This window comes from Dermacentor albipictus, chromosome 3 (assembly GCF_038994185.2).
Source record: "Dermacentor albipictus isolate Rhodes 1998 colony chromosome 3, USDA_Dalb.pri_finalv2, whole genome shotgun sequence".
In the NCBI taxonomy this organism is placed as follows: Eukaryota; Metazoa; Arthropoda; class Arachnida; order Ixodida; family Ixodidae; genus Dermacentor; species Dermacentor albipictus.
This window is the reverse complement of record NC_091823.1, coordinates 80,627,314-80,648,591: the sequence shown is the minus strand read 5'-3', so window position 1 is coordinate 80,648,591 and position 21,278 is coordinate 80,627,314. Positions and strand designations below refer to the sequence as shown.

General features: G+C 49.4%; 1 protein-coding gene across 1 annotated transcript; it reads left to right on the top strand.

The window, feature by feature from the left end:
• Positions 1 to 459: 459 nt before the first annotated feature.
• On the top strand, positions 460 to 6,268 carry LOC135919177 (choline/ethanolamine transporter FLVCR2-like). The gene is made up of 2 exons (XM_065452889.2): positions 460 to 1,700; positions 4,576 to 6,268. Exons 1-2 carry the CDS (start codon positions 638 to 640, stop codon positions 6,180 to 6,182), a joined length of 2,670 nt encoding a protein of 889 aa, XP_065308961.2. The 5' UTR covers positions 460 to 637; the 3' UTR covers positions 6,183 to 6,268.
• The last annotated feature ends 15,010 nt before the right edge of the window (positions 6,269 to 21,278 follow it).

Here is a 21,278-nt window from a genome sequence, read left to right as displayed (position 1 = left end):
TAATGAACGTTCATCAACTAGCCCCCTTCATTGCTTTCCTAAAAGATAACCTAAACCACGGATGCACCGCTCAGGTCTTTATCTTAATTACACACTTTCGGTTACGTCACGCTGTTAGCGTAGCGTGGTACACTTTTTTCAGACCTTCAAGCATCGCATTACTTTGTTGGTCTGTTTCGATTGCTTCGTATGAGCAGAACGTTGCAGTAGAAAAGAAAAACAAAGCTAGAAGACCGGGCTGATAAAATAGGTTTAAGGAGGTGGTAATATTCTTTGACAATATATTTTGCGCGGTTTATTTCTCCTGATCCTGTCTTACAAGTAAGTAATGTAGTCACTTCCGACTCTGATAAATTAATCCGGAGTCCCCCACTACGACGTGCATAATCAAATCATGGTTTCGGCACGTAAAACCACAGATTTCACTCATAAACCGATAAACGAATGCAGACAAAGTCACAAAGACAAAGTGATAAAGAAAACGACAAAGCTGCTCGCGTGCACGGTTGCGCGAGTCAGCCTTTTACGACGAGCTTTCGTGTTCCAAGAGGCTCCTCGACGTGTCTCCTCCATTCGCTTGCGGGTTGCGCTGATCCCGGTCTGCCTGACCTAACGCACAACAAGACACCTTCGCGGCATGGATTCAAACGCCGCCAAAGGAAGGGAGCCTTCGCTCGAAGTTAAGAAGGCCCCATCACCGCCAGCAACGATGGAATCGCGGAAGCCGGTGTCCCAATCCAGCCCACGCTCTGATCGCGGGAGGGGTACCTCAGGGCCCGCGTCACCATCAAAGCCTCTCTCGAGTGCCGAGCATGGCAACGCCGCGTGCCGAGCATCCCCGGTCCAGGGTGGCGGCAGCCCGCAGCCTGGTCGGGGAAGAGGAACTCCGGCGGCTCACGCGGATGGCGCGAGCACGGTAACTCCGAAGGCCGCCCGAGCTGCGCACCAAAGGCCCGCCGGTGGTGGTCACATCGTCTTCCAAGCCCTCGGACCGGAAGACCTGGTCGCCGCGTCTCGAACGTGCCTCGAGCAAGTGCAGGGCGAGCTGAACATTGTCACATCGTCGACCGTCGGCGGCAGCGCCGCGGAAGCCAGCGATTCGGGCGCCTCGAAGCCGTCGCCGTCGACGACGCCGCTCGGACACTTGGACCGCCGCGTCTGCTTCGGCATGACGTCCGTCTCCGGAGCGCAGGAATCGTCGATGGACGTGCCTCAGGAAACGAGTCTCGGCGGATCGCTCGCGTCGGCAGGCGCCGCTTCGGGCGCTACGGACTCCGTCGACACCACTCACCCGGGAGTCAGGAAGCCGCCAAAGGTCCGGCCGCTGGCCACGTACGACGAATTCGATTCCTCCGTGAATGAGGAGGTCGGCACAGTGCCGGACGAGGAAGACGACACGCTGGATCCCGAAGCGCGCATCCGGCGTCGCCATTCCTCGACGGCCTCTTGCACCTCCGGCATCAGCGACGAACTGGATGCGCCGGTGTTCGCCGGCAGGGTGAAGCCGGCGCTGGGAACGCTCTCCGCGACGCCGTCGCCGCCGGCAGAGGATCAGCTCGGGGCCGTTGCCTCTCCGAGGGAGGATGGCGCGTGGAGGGAACTGGACGCCGCCGACGCTGGATGCAAGACCGGAGGCTCATCGGCGGACGCGGGCGGAACCACTGAGAGGAGAAAGTCGATCCTTGCCTCACCAAAGAGAGGTAATAGCTCCCTGAAAGCGGCCTCGCCTTCTCCGGGTAATGAAGGCGAGCGGTCCCGCAAACAGTCGCCACTTGGGACCGTGAGCCCTTCGTCGAGTACCTGTAAACACGAGCCTCAAGGCGGTCAGGTGAAGAATTGTTAGCACCTGTTTCTGGGAAGCGATGTACTGACGAAATCGAAATATGGCCACCATACTGCGAGCGGATGTGACGCTTCTTTGCGATGAGGGAGAAAGTCTGAACGGCTTCCCATTGCGCCCGCACAGCTTAGCTCAGCGAACTCTTCGGACGTCTAAAATTTGCACAATAAATTCTTTTACACATAGTTTCTTGCAATAGCTTTTGTTTAACACTGGAATCAAACTACAACGAGGAGAACGTTTCAGCCACAACTGAGCAATGGCGATTGGAATACATCTCCAAGGAACGGCGATGTACAGTGGTTAGCTGCCCTTGAGCTCCAGGTAAAAAGAAGGCATTCCAGAGCCAGCGCTCCTTAAGTTCCAAGCGGTCCAACCGCTCTTCGGAACGTCCTACGGCGGAGCTTGGATGAATGTGAATAGAAGGAATTACACGCCTGAGGCAAACGGGGGGAGGGGGGGAGGAGGGAGGGGATAGTATCGCAAGAGAATGGAAGCACATAACTTGATTGGGCATTCGTTTGTGATAGTTCCTGAAGGTGAACGTCAGCGTAAAATCTGTCAATAATCAATGAACGAGAATGGCAATTTTCCTGACGTCCACGTTTTGCACGGGCACGCTAACTGCGGTGAAAGTGTACCTTACGTGTAACATAGTGAAGTTTGCTAAGGTACAAGCAAATCTAATGAAATTAATTGTACACAGTTATTATTTGTAACAAAATAACGTTTGTTTATAAATTTGTGTAACTGCGGTGTGCCATAACTGAGGTCCAGCGTAACGTTTTCAAATGTGCGTCTGTGTAAAAGTACAAGGTAATTTTCCTAAAACTTACAGATGTGTATATTACAGTCGAGAGATCGTGACTCTACAGAGTGGTATCGCAGATTTTGCTACTTGCAAACGGTGAAAGTGACGTTCTCAGAAGCCTAAGAGAGTACATTCTAGTTTTGAATATACAGTAGACGGTAGAATGCTACTTGACTATTTGTTTGAACCACATGAATATCCAATAGTCAAGATTAAGAACTCAATGTAGTTACCGATGAGATAATTCGCTGAAGAAATAACAGTTCGTTTACTAGGTAGACAAAATGATTATTAACACACACACACAAAAAGAGTTGACTTTGCTTTAGTTGAAACGACGAGGCAGGAACATTTATGGGCATAAGTTAGTTTCTCTTAACGGAGAGCTGGACAATAAGATCTCTAGAAGAGGCCTTCGTCATGACGTGGAATTAATAGGGTTGACGATGAATAGACACAATTGCCGACTAGCAGATTCACGTGTGCTCCTCGCTTCGCCAGGTTGATTCTGTATCTGTTGAAGAGAAAAAATGAATTTTGGGCATACTACTTTGCTGTGTTTTCAACAGAGAAACCAGCCAGTGAAACTGCGCCACCTCTAACAGAATTTTTCTGGCTCAATTCCATATCTCCTGGCATAAATGTCCGTCTATATCTTGGCGTGACACTCATGCCAACCTTACAAAACTGCTTACCACAGTCTGTCTTGAAACGTTTCTCGGTTGAAATTATCGGCACATGTATTTTCTTTCGTTTATGTGCGTGCCCGTGCTCGTAGCCTAAAACGCTGTTGGCTAAATTTGATTTGCTGCTGAGAAGCGGCACGAAAAAGGCCACGCGACGAAAGGTGCACTTGCTTCGTGAAAGAACTTTGGCCCAACTCGGGCTAAATGTTTACGACCGCGACTCTTTTTAAGCCTTCTGATGGCATATAAGTGGCTCCATTGAGTTCTACAGGCCGGTAAAATCGTAAGCACACTCAAGTAATGTGTAGGTTCGCGCTATTTGTAACTCACTCTTGGTAGTACAGTCCCCTTATCAAAAAGTTTGCTCCAGCAAGATTCCTAGTTCAACTACTGATGACTGGAAAGCGTGGGGGAAAGCCGAGGATACAGTAAGCGACGCGAGCAGCACTGACCGCCAACTGCTGTATTTCCGGATCGACGCGGTAATCTGTCAAATGCATATGAAAAAAAAGCAATACGTAAAAGAAGGTAATGACTATCACAATGATAAAAAAAGTCTGTTTAAAGTCAACGTCACTACTGTCGCTCCCTGTGTCCTTGTGTTTCGCTTGCGTTGGTAATTTTTTTACACTCACTTATACTCACTCACTCATTTCCCAAGAGTGCGCATTAGCGTCAATGAGTGGCGGTAGCTGTGAGCTGCCAAGAACTGAGTGCCTACGAGCGTGGGCGAACGGGAATACGAAGGGTTGCGCATGTGAGCGTGAAGTGCCGATGAACGAGAGTGGACACGAGTGCGGGTGTGAGTGCAAAGTCGGAAACAAAACGTTGGTGGGTGAGTGTGAGTGATGCTCAACTTATATTGGCGACCTATGCCGGTGACTTAACCTGAGGCTCCGCAACTTGAGGAGGAGACTAGTCTCCACCATACAGAGCGATGGATGTGCAATGCGTGCCCTATGTACAAATCTGAGGCTGCTTTTGTGGCAGGTTGAGTGGCCTGGGATATGGTTTGAGCATATACGGTACACAATCATGGCGGATGTAATGGCGGTATGTCCACACTGCGTGATGCACGCATGATGCAAATTTTCATCGCCACTATCTCAGTGGTTAGGTGCATGGTCTCTGAGCTGGGTGAACTTGATCTTTGCTATATATCACCGTCGCTGTTACAGTATCATGTGAGATGAGATGACTTCGTATCAGTTCTTGTTTTTGTCTTCACTTCCCTCTAGAAACTGCAGAACATCCGCACGGTCAGGATCAAGGCGCTCAGAATGCCGACGACGAACTGCGCGACGAAATAGCTGTCAAAGCAGCGCCGGATATTCTTGGAAGCCCAGCACTCCAGTCGGAGATGTCGACGCCACCGCAAGTACACTCGCCTCCCGATTACTTCAGCTCACCCATGATAGGCTCCGTCGGATCGGAAGAACCGGGAGCGATCAGAGGCATAGGCTCTATCGGATCGGAGGAACCCAAGCGAGATTTCTTCAGCAGCCGCTTCACGCAGTCCCTGTCGGCGGTTTTGCGCAACGCGATTGTCGCGGCCACGTCGCGTCGGTTTTACATGCTGGCAATATACTGCGTCGCGTCTCTCGTCAACGGATTCCAGTGGATCGAGTACGCCATCATCGCGAGCGTCATTCAGGACTACTACGGAGTCTCGGAGGTCGCCGTGGCCTGGACGTCCCTCGTTTACCACATCGGATGCGTGACACTCGCCCTGCCCTCCTCCTGGATCATGGAAAATATGGGCCTTCGTGCCTCCGTGATCCTCGGCGCGGTGGGTACTTCCATAGGGTCCTGCGTCAAGGTCTTCAGCGTGCGTCCTGACAGGTTTGGCTACGTGCTGATCGGTCAGACGTTCCCAGCCTTCTCGCTGGCCTTCATCGTCGCCGTTCCGTCGCGTCTCGCCTCCACCTGGTTTAGGTACGAAGAGGTGTCCACCGCCTGCTCGGTTGGGGTTCTCGGAAGCCAAGTCGGCATTGCGCTGGGCTTTTTCATCCCGCCCTACGTCGTGGACCCGAATAACGTACAGATGACCCTGACTACGCTGTGTGTGGCGGTCGCTGTCGTCAGCGTCGCGTGCCTGCTCGTCGCGATCGTGGCGTTCGAGGACAAACCCGAGCATCCTCCAAGCTTCTGCGAGATGCTGAACCGCTACAACGAAAGAAAGCCCACGTTCACCGAGGCCCTGAGTGAGCTTATGGCAGACCGGGACTTCCGCTTGCTTCTCCTTTCGTACGGAATCAACACGGGCGCCTTCTACTCCATCTCGACTCTTCTCAATCCCGTTGTGATGCGCTACTTCCCCGGAGAAGAGAATTTTGCCGGTCTGCTGGGTGTCACCATCGTCGTATCGGGCCTGCTGGGCTCTTGGGCTGCCGGCTGGGTTCTGGACAGGACTGGCAAGTACAAGGAGGTCTCCGTGGTCACGTACGCCTTCTCGACGCTGGGCCTGATCGCGTACACGTTTGTGTTGTCGCTGCGCTCGCGATGGCTCACCGGGACCGCATGCTTCTTCCTGGGCTTCTTCCTAGCCGGCTACATACCGGTTGGCCTGCAGCTGGGAGCCGAGATCACGTACCCACTGCCCGAGGGAACATCGGCCAGCGTGCTGAACATGGCGGCCGAATCGTTCGGCTTCGTGCTCATCCTGTCCTCGTCAAACGTGCTGGGCGCATATGGGGACAGAGTGTCCAACTTGGCGCTGTCGGCTTTGCTGCTAGTCGGCTGCGCCTGCATCGTCGCTCTTCGCGCCACACTCAAGAGGAAGTTGGCCACGCTACGAGTGCAGCGCAAGCGCTTGCCATCGCCTGGCGGTGGCCTCCGGGCGTAGCCGAGGTCGCCAGTTTTAACGGCGACACGTTAAACCACTTGAGCCATTCTCACTAATTTAGCACCGATCCTTTGTTTTATCCTTTATTTTCTTCCCGTTTCTGCGACTTCCGCTCAGGCTATGGACTGCGCCAGTTCACCTGTTTTGTAATAAGGGTTTGTTTTTAGTTGGACACTATCGTAAAGGGTGTATAGCGTTTTGTTCACGTTGTTTTATCGCTACAAGGCAAATTTCTGTATTACGGGATAAGCGTAGACGGCCGCCACATACAGGTTACGCGCCACTGATGTATCCTCTCGCATTTTGACAGTTAGTCGTCACTTAAGCGTTGCTGGTGAACGGAGAGCACGCCATGCGTGCATGTTCGTTTGGCTCAAGATCTCGCGTTTATTTTCTAGTATGCTGTATTCTCTAGATAAGCACGACACTGTAAATGCATCTGTTCCCCCTTAGCGCTAGTGAGGGAAAACAGCCTATGCGCATACGCATAAATGCACGCCGTTCGTCGCTTGTCGATTGAAGGACTACGTTTATGTATAGTTAGTTTTGATTGAGCGAGAGCATAGCCACACTCATGAGCTCTGCGCCGGTGTTTAATGGGTAATAACACAGCTGATACGAACAGCTTGCAATTTATTTTTATGTTCGGAGGTAGATCTCTGTCCTTCATTCAATAAGTATTGCGGAAACTCTCAAAGTGTTCCTCCATAAAATATTACAATGGTCCTTTAAGGCGGTGGCCCGTGGGCCATTCGGTACTGACATGATGGAATTCTGAGCTGCAACGCGAGGCTGCAGACTGGTTGGGAATAAGACACACTTGACACACTAATCTACGTGATTGTGTATCACTTCTTTGTCTTACTCTGTATTTCGTGTGTGCTCTGCGTCTATTCAAATCCTGACTGTGGGCTCACGCTGCAACACAGTGTCCCATGTATCTAAATCATCATCGTAGATGCAATATACGCGAGGACCTTAACTTCTTGGCAGTCTCACCCGGGACTACCACCAAGTGGTGGTGCTGTCTTACCGAACCAAGCCGTAGTTTGCAGATATAAGCGCAAGCAGAATGAGCCGAACACCTCGAACACCGTAAGAACACCGTAGGTCCAGAGCGTAGATAGTGCAGTTCTGTAGCTCTTATTTGAAACCGATGTGTTATAATACAGGGTTCTAGGAAACGCGACTATTTCTCGTATTGCAGTTTTTCGGTATTCATGTATATTACATGAATGAAATATATCGATTCTCGCAGCTGTAAACGCTCCTAACAGAGACAGTTTAAAGAAATATTTGTTTGATATCATTGTAGTTTTAAGGTGTTGTAGATCTGATGGATTAGTATGTTCTACATCTAAAAAGTTTTGTCAATGATTTGTGACATTTTTAGGGCTAAAAAGTCAATATTTGCTCATACCAGTCGCTAGAAATAAGATTTTGGTTGCGCACTGAGAGCATAATTCCGTTCCACATACATGTGAATAGTAATAACCGGAGTTAAAATTTATATATAGTCAAAAGAACGCCATGTAGAAGATTTTACATCAGCTACTGACTCGGCAGCGCGCGGTAGCACTCCCCTTGTATTTTTTTTTTTACAGGTGACGCAAAGGCTTTTGCTTTGAGTGTCATCGATATAAACAACTCGTCCAAATTACCACTCCAACATCGATGTTCGTAATTGACGGTCTTTCTTTTTCTTTGAAAGGGCTGTCGTGGGCTAGAAAATAATATGCACGCTTGTCGAAGCTTAAGCGTTTTTGTCGTTTCTTGATGGGTTATACCATACCCTTGTCTCGGTGTAGGACCAGTATGCTGTCTCGGAGTGACGACCTTAACGGTGAAACTCCTGATTTTGCCACGCGGGCTCGTAGGGGTAAAGATATTGTTCGTTAACGATTGAGAGAGAGAGAGAGAGAGACGGAGAGAGAGAGAGAGAGAGAGCAAGGACAGGAAAGGCAGGGAGGTCAACCAGACGAGCACCCGGTTTCTTAGCATGCACTGGGGGGTGGGAGAAAGGGAAGTAGAAAGAGGAAAAGGGAGACAGTGAGCGAGCACTGAGTGCGTGTGGGAGGAATGTAGAGGGACACTATAAACGGTCCCTTAAGCTGGTACACTTCAAGTAGTGTACTAGTGCAAGGATCGCTTTTCGTGCCAGTGATGGGTGTAACCACGGTCCGAGTATCTTTGACTCGGAGAACGGTCTTGAATTCAATCTGTTTAAAGTTGTCCTCAGGGAGAGGCGTTGTATGTCATAGCGAGGGCAGGTACACAATATGTGCTTGATGGTTTCCTCGCACCTACATCAGTCGCACATCGGGCTCTCAACCAGTCCCATACGATAGGAGTAAGCCTTCGTGAACGCCACTCCCAGCCACAAGAGGCACAGCAAGGCTGTTTTACCGCGGGAAAGTCTAGATGGCAGTTGTAGCCGTAGCATGGGGTCTAGTTTATGCAATAGGCAATTGAAGGCACTTTAACTTCAGAAATCATGCGAGTTTTTGCGTCCAAGCAGTCGAAGTTCTCTGGCAGCATCCGATCTCGCCAAAGGTATTGGACGCGTCTAGGTGTCTTTGTGGGCAGACCGGGCAGCCCTGTATGCAAAGTTGTTGCCGACAATGCCACAGTGAACAGGAATCTATTGAAAGATAATGTTGTGCCCTGTGTCCAGAGCATGGTGGTGCGTTTCCCTGGCGTCGGATATCATCTGCTCGTAAGTTCTGTGAGGTAATGCAGACTTGATGCTGTGAAGAGCTGCCTTAGAGTCGCAAAACACAACCCATTTCTCTGTCGGCTCTTTGGTAACGTACGTCATAGCGGCATAGAGAGCTGCAAGTTCTGCCGACGTAGGTGTAGTCATGTGTGACAATTTGAATTTGACCGTAACCTGCTTAGCTGGAACGACGAATTTCTTATAATGGAGTTGAAGCAGTCATCGCGATTTGTCGTACCATAACCACTGCACTGAAGCTTAGCCCGGGAAGAGCAAATTCAGTAGAAATACCACGGCTTGCGATTCGTTCACTGAATCGTAACCTAAAGCTCATGCGGAGTGAAACCGCAGGCGTTTCCGTCACTTCTGTGCGGCAAAAATAAAGTCAGTTTTCGCTCGTCATTTAGAACGAACGAGAACGGTTCATTGCTTAACTCGACTCTCCCCGTAATCAATCTGTGCAGCGATTGGCCAATGATTACGACGGCAGGTTCACTCTGTTCGACAAGGCGGCTCCGGTTGAGCGTGACAGCATCGGAAAGGGTCATTCTTCGAACATAGAGGAGCACGATAAGAAAGATCGGAAGCTAGAGTTCCTTTGTATTATTATCTTTTAATCTCCTCTGTTCACCTTGCCTGTCTCATAGCATGGCTGTAGGTTAGGAGACCGGTGTCAGCTTCCTCTCTATTTTGAAGAGGACATGCGCCGATCAGTTTCGCACGTGACTGCGCACAGTGCGACCGTCCGTCGTATGTCAGCGTCGTCCCCGGAAGGGGTGCAATTTTAGAGAGGGTCCAGCTCGGGCGGCTGGCTGCGTCTCAAATTTTGATCGCTGGCGCGCCATCGACCAGCTCTGTCGAGAAGCGTTCGCTCCGGCTCTCCGGCTCCGTATTGACAGAGCAGCGGAGGAAGCTTTCATCCCTTGGAAACAGGATCGAGAAGCACGACGACGCGCGAGTGAGCGAAGTGCGTTAAATGGGGCGTCCGGGAAATTAACGGGACGTCTCTCTCGGGAAACGGGAGCATTGCACGACTTACACGGGACGACTGAACGTGCACACCCTGCCAGCAAAGTGCCCTCGATCCTCTATCGAGCCGCCGCCTTTTCGAACCCTGTAATCTCCCCAACGAAGCACAAGCGGGAGCGACCTGGTGAATGGTGTTCCCTGCTATTGCCGTTGAAACTTGTCTATTAAACGCTGTGCCTTTACGTGTGCAATAGGAGGAGGAAAAAAAAAAACAAGCAATGGTGGTCTCTCGCAGACATAGTGAAGAAGGGGTAACACTTCACTGCCGATAAGTACGGGCCTCTATACTGCTCAGACCAGATTTTACACGGACGAGCGACGGCGGTTGAGGACCTCGGACATGTTTGACCTTGCACATTCGGGAGAAAACAGAAAAGTACGTCGTACTACAGAGAGCACCTTTCCCCGGAAAGAGTAGCTTATAAGGCTCGCTCAAGGACGATATGCTCGAGACGTTTAGAGCGAAGTGGGGCGGGTGCCAACAGCCACTCCGTACAAATGAAAAAAAAAAAGGAGTTATTACACGGCAGATCGCTCGCCGATTATGTGATCGACAATGTCGGAGCCGCGGAGGTAAGAGGAGTTTCGCTCATACTTCTGTCGTAACCTTCTTTCTTTTTATGCTTGCTTCTTTTGTTTTCTTTTTCCTCATCTCGGCATTGCCGCTTTAGTTTATGACTTTAGCGTCGTTGGACTCTGCCGAAGTGCACGCATATTCCAGAACCAGCTGCGGACATTCGGTCGCCGTTCATGTTTTATGCAAGTGTACACCTTGGGTGGTAATGCATGGGGTATTGAGGCGTCAGAGCGGCGTAGACGTTTCGAAGGGCACAGTTCATTTTCATTTTTTTGCAGCGAAGCTTTGTATGGCTAGGGCATTTCTGTCGTCCGCGAACAACCCGCGAACTGGCTCGTTTGCACGCCTCGGCTCAACCACGCTAACGCGATCGTGCCACTGGTCACGCGTTCGTCGTCGTCGTCTCTTTCCACAGCTGGCTCCGTTGCCGCTCAATGCGTAAAGGGATACGCATAGAGTTTCATACATGTATGAAACTCTATGGGGGTATGAGCCATTTATTGGCAAGATGAAACTATACTCATCATCATCATCATCAACTATCATCATCAGCAATGGCTCGAGCATCGTAGTCTTCTCCCACCAGCTGGCTCGTTTGCGCCCCTCGTACAGCCGCCGCCGTCGGGCCGTGCGACGTTTCGTCCACCACCCAAGGACCAGAAAGCGCGGCGTTTTTGTGCCGACGTGTGTGCCGTGAAGACCGCCGACGGGACGCTCGTTGCCACCGTGTACGTTCGACCTGCCTCTTCCAAGCGCGACGTAGAGGACTTTCTGAGCGATTACTTTGGCTGGCTGCTCGATCCGGCCAATGACGATCAAACTCCAGTCCTCGTTGTTGGCGACTTCAACGCGGACGTGTCGCCTCGTTTACGCTCGAACGGTTCGGGCTACAGTGCTACATCGATACCAATTAAGGTGCCGACGACCACGAGGTGCTCGTGTTTGGAATTAAATTTCGCCACGAACCTGTCCATCATCGTCACCGAACCCTTGGCCGTGTACCATAGCGACCACGAAGCTATAGTAACTTGCGTGAAATAATAAACAACACCAAAATATTTATGTATCTATGTGTTGTACATTATACGATCTATATAGCTTCGCTGGTCATCCACCTTTACAGAGTTGAATGGCTGCCGAACTCTCTTATTCGCAATAATCTATGCGTTTACATAGGAGGGAAATGCCTGCGGGCAGCTATGAATTTTTTTCTTATTGTCGATGTGTTTAGCGTGGCGAGTGGAAAGATGGTGCGATGCGCCAAGAAGTGTTTTTGTTGCGTGATGGCCTGGGATGGCGGTTGTCGTTGTTACTATTCTTGCGTGATAAATTGGGAACGTACACACGAGAGTGTTTGGTTGTTCCTGCCTACAACATACGATACTTGTTTTTTTTTGTTTGGTTTTCAATCAGTATAGACTACGAATGAACAAACATTGAACAAAAACATCACTTTAGGTTCCTAGAGCGTTATTTGATGTAAACTTGGACGTGTTTTGTAAAGTAATAAAATGTGTGTTTGTCGCTATGGAAGCCAACGAACGCCTGCTTCAATGCTTAAAACCAACACTATTCGTAACACCACACACACACTCGTGCGCCTACGCGCCTACGCCCAAAAGTGCGAGCACGCAAGCTGTAGTTACATGCCAAGCTAAAACCAGGATTCTGGTCGCTCGCACATACTCCATACAATGTTCAAATAGTGCGGAAGAGTGATGGTCCGCTGGCACTTGGGCAGTTCGCACTTGGAAAAAAGAAAACACGAAACACCGCCGCAGCAAGCGGGCGCAGTCATCGACGCGGAAGAGAAACCACGAGCCACAAGCAGGGGAAAGAATCAGCACCGAGCGAACTCGCAGATGCAAACGAAGCTGGCCGCCGTTGGCGTGGAACCGCGCTTGCCGCCAAAGTGAATGAATGCGGTGCGTCGGAATGAGCCACGGTCATTTCTCACAGTGAGCGGGCCGCTTGGGTTTTGCTTAAAGGGATTCGGCCGGCACTGCTGTGCTAACGCCTCGTTGTAAATTGCCGCAGGCGCCGCCGAAAAGCACAGGCCACAATGAGCGGTGGAGTAAAAAGAAGCGACAGCGAGGCCTGCGAAAAAGAAGAAACACAAAAAATAAAGATAAGAGAACAGATTTTTCTATGAGTTTCTCTCTTCTCCCCCCCCCCCCTCCTCTTCCGTACACCAAAATTCAAGTACGGAATGAAGGTCATACATTGAAAGGGGGACACTGAGAATGCGGCAAGCGGCTGGTAATGCATTCGGATGAAGTGGAGGCGACTGCAACGCACAAGATGTTCCCGCTTGGTCGATTGGTGGCACGGCAGTCATACTGTTGCTCCCGCCTATTCTCTCTCGCATCCTTACCCGGCCTTCGTAATGGGACCGCCATGCTAATTTTTTGAATGAGTGAATTTAGCCGCCTCGGGATTGGCTGCGAACGTACTTTCTTCCTTCGTGCTGAGACTCGGTGCGATTTCGCGTTGACCCTGTGCCACTAAGTAGTGGAATTTTGTGGGTCTTCGACTGAACGAGACGCGTGAAAAAGAAATGTATTCAATGGTTGGTACGTGGGGGTTGGTGATACAGCAGAGCACGTGGGTCGAATACCATCGCACTGTTGCTCAATGTAAAAAGGAAGGCGTCGCTTAATGAAGGGAGCAGGTGGTTTTAAGAAAAGACGGTGTCTGGCTGTTTCATTTCGGGAACGAGATAGGTAGACGCGGAGTATGAGCGGTTGATCGTCATTTGCCTGAAACAATGAGCTAAATGTATCAGGGAGGCTGAGGACCTCGATTTATATTACACCGAGTAAAGCCAACAGGCACAGGTAATTTCCCCTCTGTGCTATCTAAGCTCAAAACTTCGAAGCAACCTATTGTGTTAGTGATTGCGTGTACCGCATTTAGCCCCATTCAGGTTTCGCGCTTTATACCAGTGATCGAAACCCTCCCTATGCAATAAGCGATATGTATCGGGGAAACCGAGGGCCTCATTTTATTTTCAAAACAAACAAAACAGGAGCGTGCCAATGAATCCCGGTGCCGTAATGGGGTCTTTTTTGTAATTCTCCCAAATTTCTATGCTGGTAACTACAATGCGTACAATGCACAAAGGTGGCTGCGACTTCCCCAACAGAGGCCATCGCTTCTGAAATGGTTGCTGTTCGATGCGATAAGACCTGCACGGAGTCATAGAGCCTTCGTAAATTAAGCAAAGTTCGGTGCACAAGCCATAGGGAGCGGGGTCGAATCTGCTGGGCTTGGAGGGACTAGCGACCGTTTATACAGGGAACATATGCCTGTGATACGGGCCAGCAGACGTCTCGTTAGGCTGGTATAGGTCACGCTCAGCGGCAGTATATGCGGGAACGTGATGGTGCATTGAGGTAGATGCTCACGTCGGAGTCGCCAAGTTTAAAAGGTACCTTCAGCTCGAACTGTTTCCCACTGAACTACGAGTGCACCACAGCAATGCCCTAATCAGGCGCCCACGGAGTCGATTCTGTACATTATGACAATTGTTTCATTAAAGTTGTTCAATTCAAATGCTAGTATTTAAGAGCGGGTGTTTATTTAGGCATTGAACGTTCACCCGCAAAACCACAATAAAAATTATCTATTTCAAAATTTGACGGCTCACATTTAAGCTCTGTAAACGAAGAACAAAAAAAAAAGAGGCTGGAATTTTTTAAATTGCATCCCTTAGAGCTTTTAACAAGGACAAAATCAAAATATTTACAGTTAATTAAATTATTGTTCGAGCTATAATGTGTGTTAGAGCTAAAACTACGACATGCCACATAATAATAGCATGGTGTTAGCGCGTAATACCCAATAACTTATTATTATTGTTTTTTACTCTGGCTGCTGTAAACAAGTCTATATGTTTTCCTCCCCAGGTCAAGCGCGCGCGAATGAGAATGTGGGGCTTTTTTTTTTCCTGGAACGTTCATACCCGCGCGCTGTTTACCTCCGCAGCTTTTCTTTCATTGTCACAGAACACTCGTCCAAGAGAATCAATCAATCAATCAATCAATCAATCAATCAATCAATCAATCAATCAATCAATCAATCAATCAATCAATCAATCAATCAATCAATCAATCAATCAATCAATCAATCAATCAATCAATCAATCAATCTTTATTTTCATTTTGCCGATAATACAGAAACAAGGACTGTGAAAAAAAGCTGTTTGTCAGAACAGCTTGACTAGGCTTGACTGTTTGTCGGAACAGCTTCCCCGAAGATAGTGCAATGCTGGGCCGACTCGCGGCGGAGGTGCAGTTCGCCATTATGGGCACACGCACACAGCTTCGCTGGTCATCCTTCTTCACAGAGTGGAAGGGCTAATACAGATAATAAGATTTTTTTAAGATAAGATTTTTCTTCTTCGGTTGGCGCTGCGCGGTATGCTGGTTGGAGTTTAAACATAGGAGCGTGTTGTCTCAGTAATAAAATTTGTTTGCAGATGCCCCTTGTCCTCCGTGTCGTGTCAAAACACCAGGTATTACAATGTCGAAGCAGCGTGTCGGCTTGAGCACGGCCTGCAAAAGGAAAAAAAAAAAGATAATTCTATGCTGTGAGATTGCGAGGCAGGCTACTTCGCTGAAGTTTATTCGGAGTGCATTAAAGCGCGGCGAGTATTGGGCACACAAGTAACGAGGAAACGACAAGTGCGTTCCGACAGCTAAAGACAAGTTATGAAATAAGCGCGCCTTGTGTATATACGCGAATAGAAAAAAAAGATGATACAGAAACAGAAAAATATAGATAAAGGGTGCGCGGCATGGCATGGAATTCATGAGCTTGTAAAACGCATACAGATGTGTTGCAATTCGGTATGGGAACTGTGATGCGCGTAGGAGTGACATATACGGTTAAACTAACTCAACACGTGTTTTTAGCGCACGTGATGGCGCATTGGCTAAATTGACACATATGAGACGAAGAAGATATAAAGCGGGAGATGGGGGGCGGGGGGGAGTCAATGGTCTAGCACTGAAGTTGCGGAAATCGGACGCGGTAAGTCCAGTGCACTTCCCGCCTACTTCATCGTCGTCGTCGTCACCATAATTAACATCATGATCATCATCATTAGGATCGTCAGCATCATTTCATTTTGTTCGGAAATTTTGCAAATGTCCAAGGAAAGAGGCGTCATCATCATATCCCTGTTTTGCCATTTTCGTTACATTAGCTAGCTTCCGTTTTTTCTTCGTAGAGGAGGCCCTACGGAGCGTTGGTTCACTTGCGGCCATTGTACAATGCTACCGTGATTAATGCGCACGCAACTGGATGATGACGATAAGGACCCGCACAAACGATACTGTTTATTTCATACAATTTATTTATTGTTCCTGATTTATGGGCTTCAGCGTGGCAGAGCAAGCAGGGTTTGAACAGCACCTTGCGGACAGCAGCAACCCTCCACAGCCACTGCGCCAGAACGACGAGTTCAAGACAACAGGGCGAAATATGTGAGAAAATTGGAGAATTCTGGCTATGGACACGGGGGACAGACCGCCACACATCGGGAGATGAAGATGGCCAGCGACCTTTCAAAACCGCCCTGCTGGTAACATACGCATATTATATACATAATCGAAACCGCTATGTGCCTAAATGACATGCCAAGGGAGCACAAAGAAAAGTTAGGCGGATTCAAGGATGGGAATCTGTAAATGCAATGCATTGACTGTCTGCGAATAAACGTTTAATCAATGCTTCGTGTTGCACACAATATTAAGGATAAAGACACAGGGGAGATTGAGGAAGCTACCTTGACCGCTAAAGCGGGTGCCCCTTCTGTAGGACTTAGTAGAAGTGAAATAACTTACCTGGACTCTATAGCACTGCTCGTGCGCCGGTTTTCATTCCGTGGGTTGCTCGTTACTTTTGTCGAACTTGCGCATAATCATGTCAATTTTCGAAATAAACACTCAATTGAAAGTTGGTGCACCGTCCTGTTCTATCTTCGTCCGCGTCGCTTAGGGCTACGACCCTAGTATCGCTTTCGAGACCACAGCTGTATTTCTTCAGCACAAACGGAATACAGGCTTGACTCACCTCCTAAACATGGTGAGCAAATAAATTTCTTTGCTCTTTGAATGTATACAAACAAGCGGTTACGTTCAAGCACAGCAGGAATGTGGTCAGCAGTGATTATCTGGGATAGAAACGAACATTGTGGTAGCACATGAAGAATGAACAAGCAAGGCTTCCGGGTTGGCACAGGTTTTGTCCAATAACTGTGGCTGGGCTAATCAGAAATGCATACACCACGCAACACAGTTTGTAGATCGACGTCCGCATAAGTAACGCAAAAAATAAAAGTTTACGAACAATAGGTTTAAAAAGCAGCAGGTTTACCTGCCATCGTTAGGGCAATGTACGACGAAAAATACAAGAAAGTATCCTCGATATATTTAACGCGCAAGGTTAAGCACGGGCAGAGAGAAGGAACAACACTGACAGCGCTGTTCGTTTCTATCCTCGCCAACCCACCAACTACTCTAAAGCCACCAATTAGTCTAAACTCAACAACTATATCCACCAACTAGTCTAAACGGTTACGATAGTAAGAAAGCAGCCTTGACAAAGTTGTAAATTCAAAGTAGGGGAACAATATTTTCGGTGCCCTTAAGTAAAAAACGCAAAGGTTAGAAAGAAAGGAATGACGCCTAACTATGCAAGTTTGAAATCGCAGTACACTTATAGAAATGTCGCACTTTATCGAAATAGAAAGATAAAATAGCTTTCTTTTTATATGCAAGAAAGAGAAAGCCAGACATGGGAAAATAGTAATATAAAAATAAATGCGGTTTGACCAAGGTGAATATCTGCCTGGCAGGTCCTTGCTCTTCTTCTTGGAGGGACTCGCCACCACTTGGTCGCCGATTAACATTGAGGCTGGTTAGACAACGCCACACGCTTTGGAATCTGCGTTGGACATCCTACTTTACGGACTGGTCATCTTTCTGTCACAGCCACAGTTTTTTGTCGCTTCCCGCGAACTTTTCCTTTGGGCTGTGATTCCAGCGACTTCTTCCTGTCACCCACCACATCCGAGGGGCTCGCGACGGTGATCGTCCGCGTGCTCTCCGGGTTTAAATGGGTGACCTTTTGCGGCAGTTTCTTTAAGATCTGCGCTCAGGCGTACAGCACACCTGCCACAATGTCCAAGAACAGGTCTTCCCGTCGCGCAGCGCGCAGACCGGACGTTGTAGCGGCGAAGACTCTGTCGAGCCGAGTGCAGGAGTGCGCAAGACACATGCCGAGACCGCGAGCTACCGACAGGGAAGCCTCGGTCGCGCACGGCGAAGTCACCACGACACCGACGCCTGTGACGGCCTTGGCGTGGATCAGGAGGATGGTGCTAAACAGTTCAGCAGGGCCACTGCTGGGCGCGGTGGCTAGAAAGCCGCAGTAGGTGCCCGCCAAGAGGTAGATGGCAGTGACGAGCGCCACCAGGCCGATTCTGTCTACGGTGAACAGGTACAGTGCGTGGCACACAGCGTCGGCAATGACCGACGCCCAACGCATTCAAGTCTTGTCGTGGGCCGAAGACGCCAGAGCAGCTTGTAAGAGGTGACCATGCTGGTGACAAATGAGGCGTATAGAATCAGGCCGCGACGAAACGTGACTGATGAGGCGCTCTTGTTGTTGCTGGCGGCCACAGACCTCTTGCAGTAGTCGAGGTCATGGCTTTTTACTCGCTCTACTAGCGCATCAGCGACCTTGGCAGGGAAGCCGCTCCTATTGGCGGCTGCCTTCATGGAGATCTCGGCCCCCTTGAGGTTGCGCCGAGCAAGGAGCGATCGGGGCGACTGTGTTACTAGGAAGAAACTCAGCGGAACGAGGAGCATGGGGTCTACCATGAGGCTGCAGCCCGATCCAGTTGAGAAGCACCTGCTTTAGGGCTTCGTAGTACGCGTCGCCGAGCAAGAGGCCCATGCTTCCGGACATGATGACGTGGACGGCCTGGTGGGCGTAGTGAACACATCGGCCTGCAGGATGCAGGTCACCGTGGAGATAGCACTCGACGAGCCGGATATGACGAACCTCGTGCAGAGGTATATCAGGTACGTGTTGGCGAAGCAGCCTCCGAACGCCGCAAGCAAGAACACGCACGCGGTGACACGTATCACTTGCTTCTGGCTGATGATGTCAATGGCGAAACCGGAGGCAGCCAGAGAGCCGAGGACGCCGGTCATGAAGACGGCGTTGGCCATGTTCACGAGCCACCGTCGATCACACACCAGGTTCCAGAGGCTGACAACGGTGGTGTGAGCCACCTCGGTACTGTAGTCCCACTGTTTGCACCGTACGACGCTGGTGTCGTTCAGGACTTCCGACTACACAAAGACGGTGTAATATTTCACTGACCGTTGTCCTCTACGGGGATGACAGCCTTCTTCCATTCCGTATCTGACATGCTGGTGCCGGACGACTTGCTGCACCAGTGGTCCCCCTCGCTGGAGATGAGTGGGAAGGCGAGCTTGTGGGAGTGCATGACTCACACACCGAGAATGGCGAAGAACAAGACACCCGTCAGGAAGTGGCCGTACCCGAATGTCTCGGCGCAGTCGAAACTTTCGCTCGGCTTCAAGCCACCTGCTCCGGGTCGCTCCCCAAAGAGACGTGCCATGCTGGCTGTTGGCACGCTGCTCCTGTTTCTGTAGAGCTTGGGTGATGCTGGCACGAAGCTTGTTGTTTTTGTTTACAATGAAGTATGTGGTTCCTACCGAGTATGGGGGACTGGCCACAAAGTCACAGCATTTTTGTTGTTGTTGTTGCCTCGAAACATAGCTCGTACCCACGGCCGCTCATGCAGTGAACGCTTCTTATTCTTCTTCGTCCCCTATTATGGCATGCCATCACGAGTGACTCATCGTCTTTTTTAGCTATTTGTGAAGTTATCATTAGGTGCATGTGTACCATTTGTGCAGAGCAACAACAATCATTTCTGGAAGAGAGATTGCCAAGCTATGACGGTGTAGTTAATTATCATTCTTTGCGAACTGCACGCACTTTTCAGTCTTTTTGTTCGTGCTTAACCTTATTCAAGCCAACATGAGCCACTGGACATGTGTAACTGAGCATGTGCCTCTGCGTATTTGCCCGAATAGACGGCTTGAACCATTTTGTATGGGCAAGGGCACATTGCCGGGCTAGTTGGTTTGGATTCATAATAGACACGGAGCAGCACAATACGACAGGGGTCAAGAATAAGAAAACGCAGAAACAGCGCTAACATTCGACTGAACGTTTTATTTGATCGCACGTGTTATTTATGCAATGACAGCGGATTGAAAATAACTGGGCATGTTACACTAGAGAGAGGGAGAGAGAAAGAGTGAAGGAGAGAGAGAGAGACTTTGTTTACGAGAAATTCAGAGAGCTGCTGCGTCTAGTCTGCTACTCTGCCCTGGGAAAGAGAGAAAGGGAGTGGTAGCATCGGGATGGGGGTGTTGACAAGAAGAGGAAAAGGAGAGAATTGTTATTATGATTATTAAGAATCAAAATTAAGAAATCGATATCTACGAAACTGGAGCCATGATAGGAAAGCCATGCGCTTCCTGCTTGACCATGCTGCCACGTGATCCACTTGTCTTGTATCCGAAAGGGTATCGGCCACATTTTAATTGCTTCTAGTGCTTTGTTCGTTCAAGTGCGGTTTTTCTTTTCAGGGACCATGAATGCCAGTCTCCGATCTCGGCCAGTGCTCGCCCTGGTCAGCCGGCCTACCCACTGAGTCAGTGCTCCTGGAGTGTTTCCTTCGGAAAGGAGTGAGTACCTGGCCCGTGGCGCTCGTTCGTACAGTTGGTGGATCTATTCAGTAAATTTTCCAGGAGAACCTGCTCAGTATAACCGCACGTTTTCTTGACATCTCTAAAGGGAGGTGTTTTGGCAAGACTGACACCTCTGTAAGTCATCTAATGTACAGTGACTCAGGGATTTGCTTGATTGCACAAGATTCGCTAACATCGCGGTTCAAAAAATAAAAGTTCGATTTTGTTCGGCATAATAATTTGTCTTTAGTGCGTACAGGTCTCGTAGACGTGATGAATTACCGCCGTTTTCTGACGTTACGTAACACACAAGTGAACTAGACGTGGCCCGGAAACATGTTCTCCAATCGTGGAAGGCTAATGGTGACAAATGCGTAGAATCGGAGAGAAATCTGTTTTATTTTGATCAGCCTAATTGGATAATCGGATAATCTGTGTGTGTGCACGTTATCTTGACATGTGAGGCTATCGCGGTTTTCGCGACGCCTCGTGACACACAAGTGAAATGGGCATGCCCTCCAAAATGTTTGAGGAATCACAGAGTACATTTAGCACTAACAGATAGTCAAGAAAGAGATCACGCTACAAAGGCGCAAAGAGGGGATGAGGCGAGCGGTGGAGGGGAGCTCTATAAAAACCTAGACGCTGCTTGTCGCCGAGGTAGTAGCTGGACGATAAACATCCTTTACAAGCAAGAAGAGTCGGCACTTCTGTGTATTTTCTGCGTGGTCTGGGCGGTGGAAGAAACTATAAATTCGTGGTCGCGGGATCTAATTGTGGCAGCTACGGCCGCGTTTCGATGGGGGCGGAAGGCAAGAACACCTGTGTATCAGGAAATGGGTGCACGTTAAAGAACCCCAGGTGGTTAAAAGTAATCTGCAGTTTCAGTATACGACGTGCCTTATGAACATACCTTGGGTTTGGCACCTAAAACCGCATAATTGAATTTTAATGGAAGAACGATGATCCTT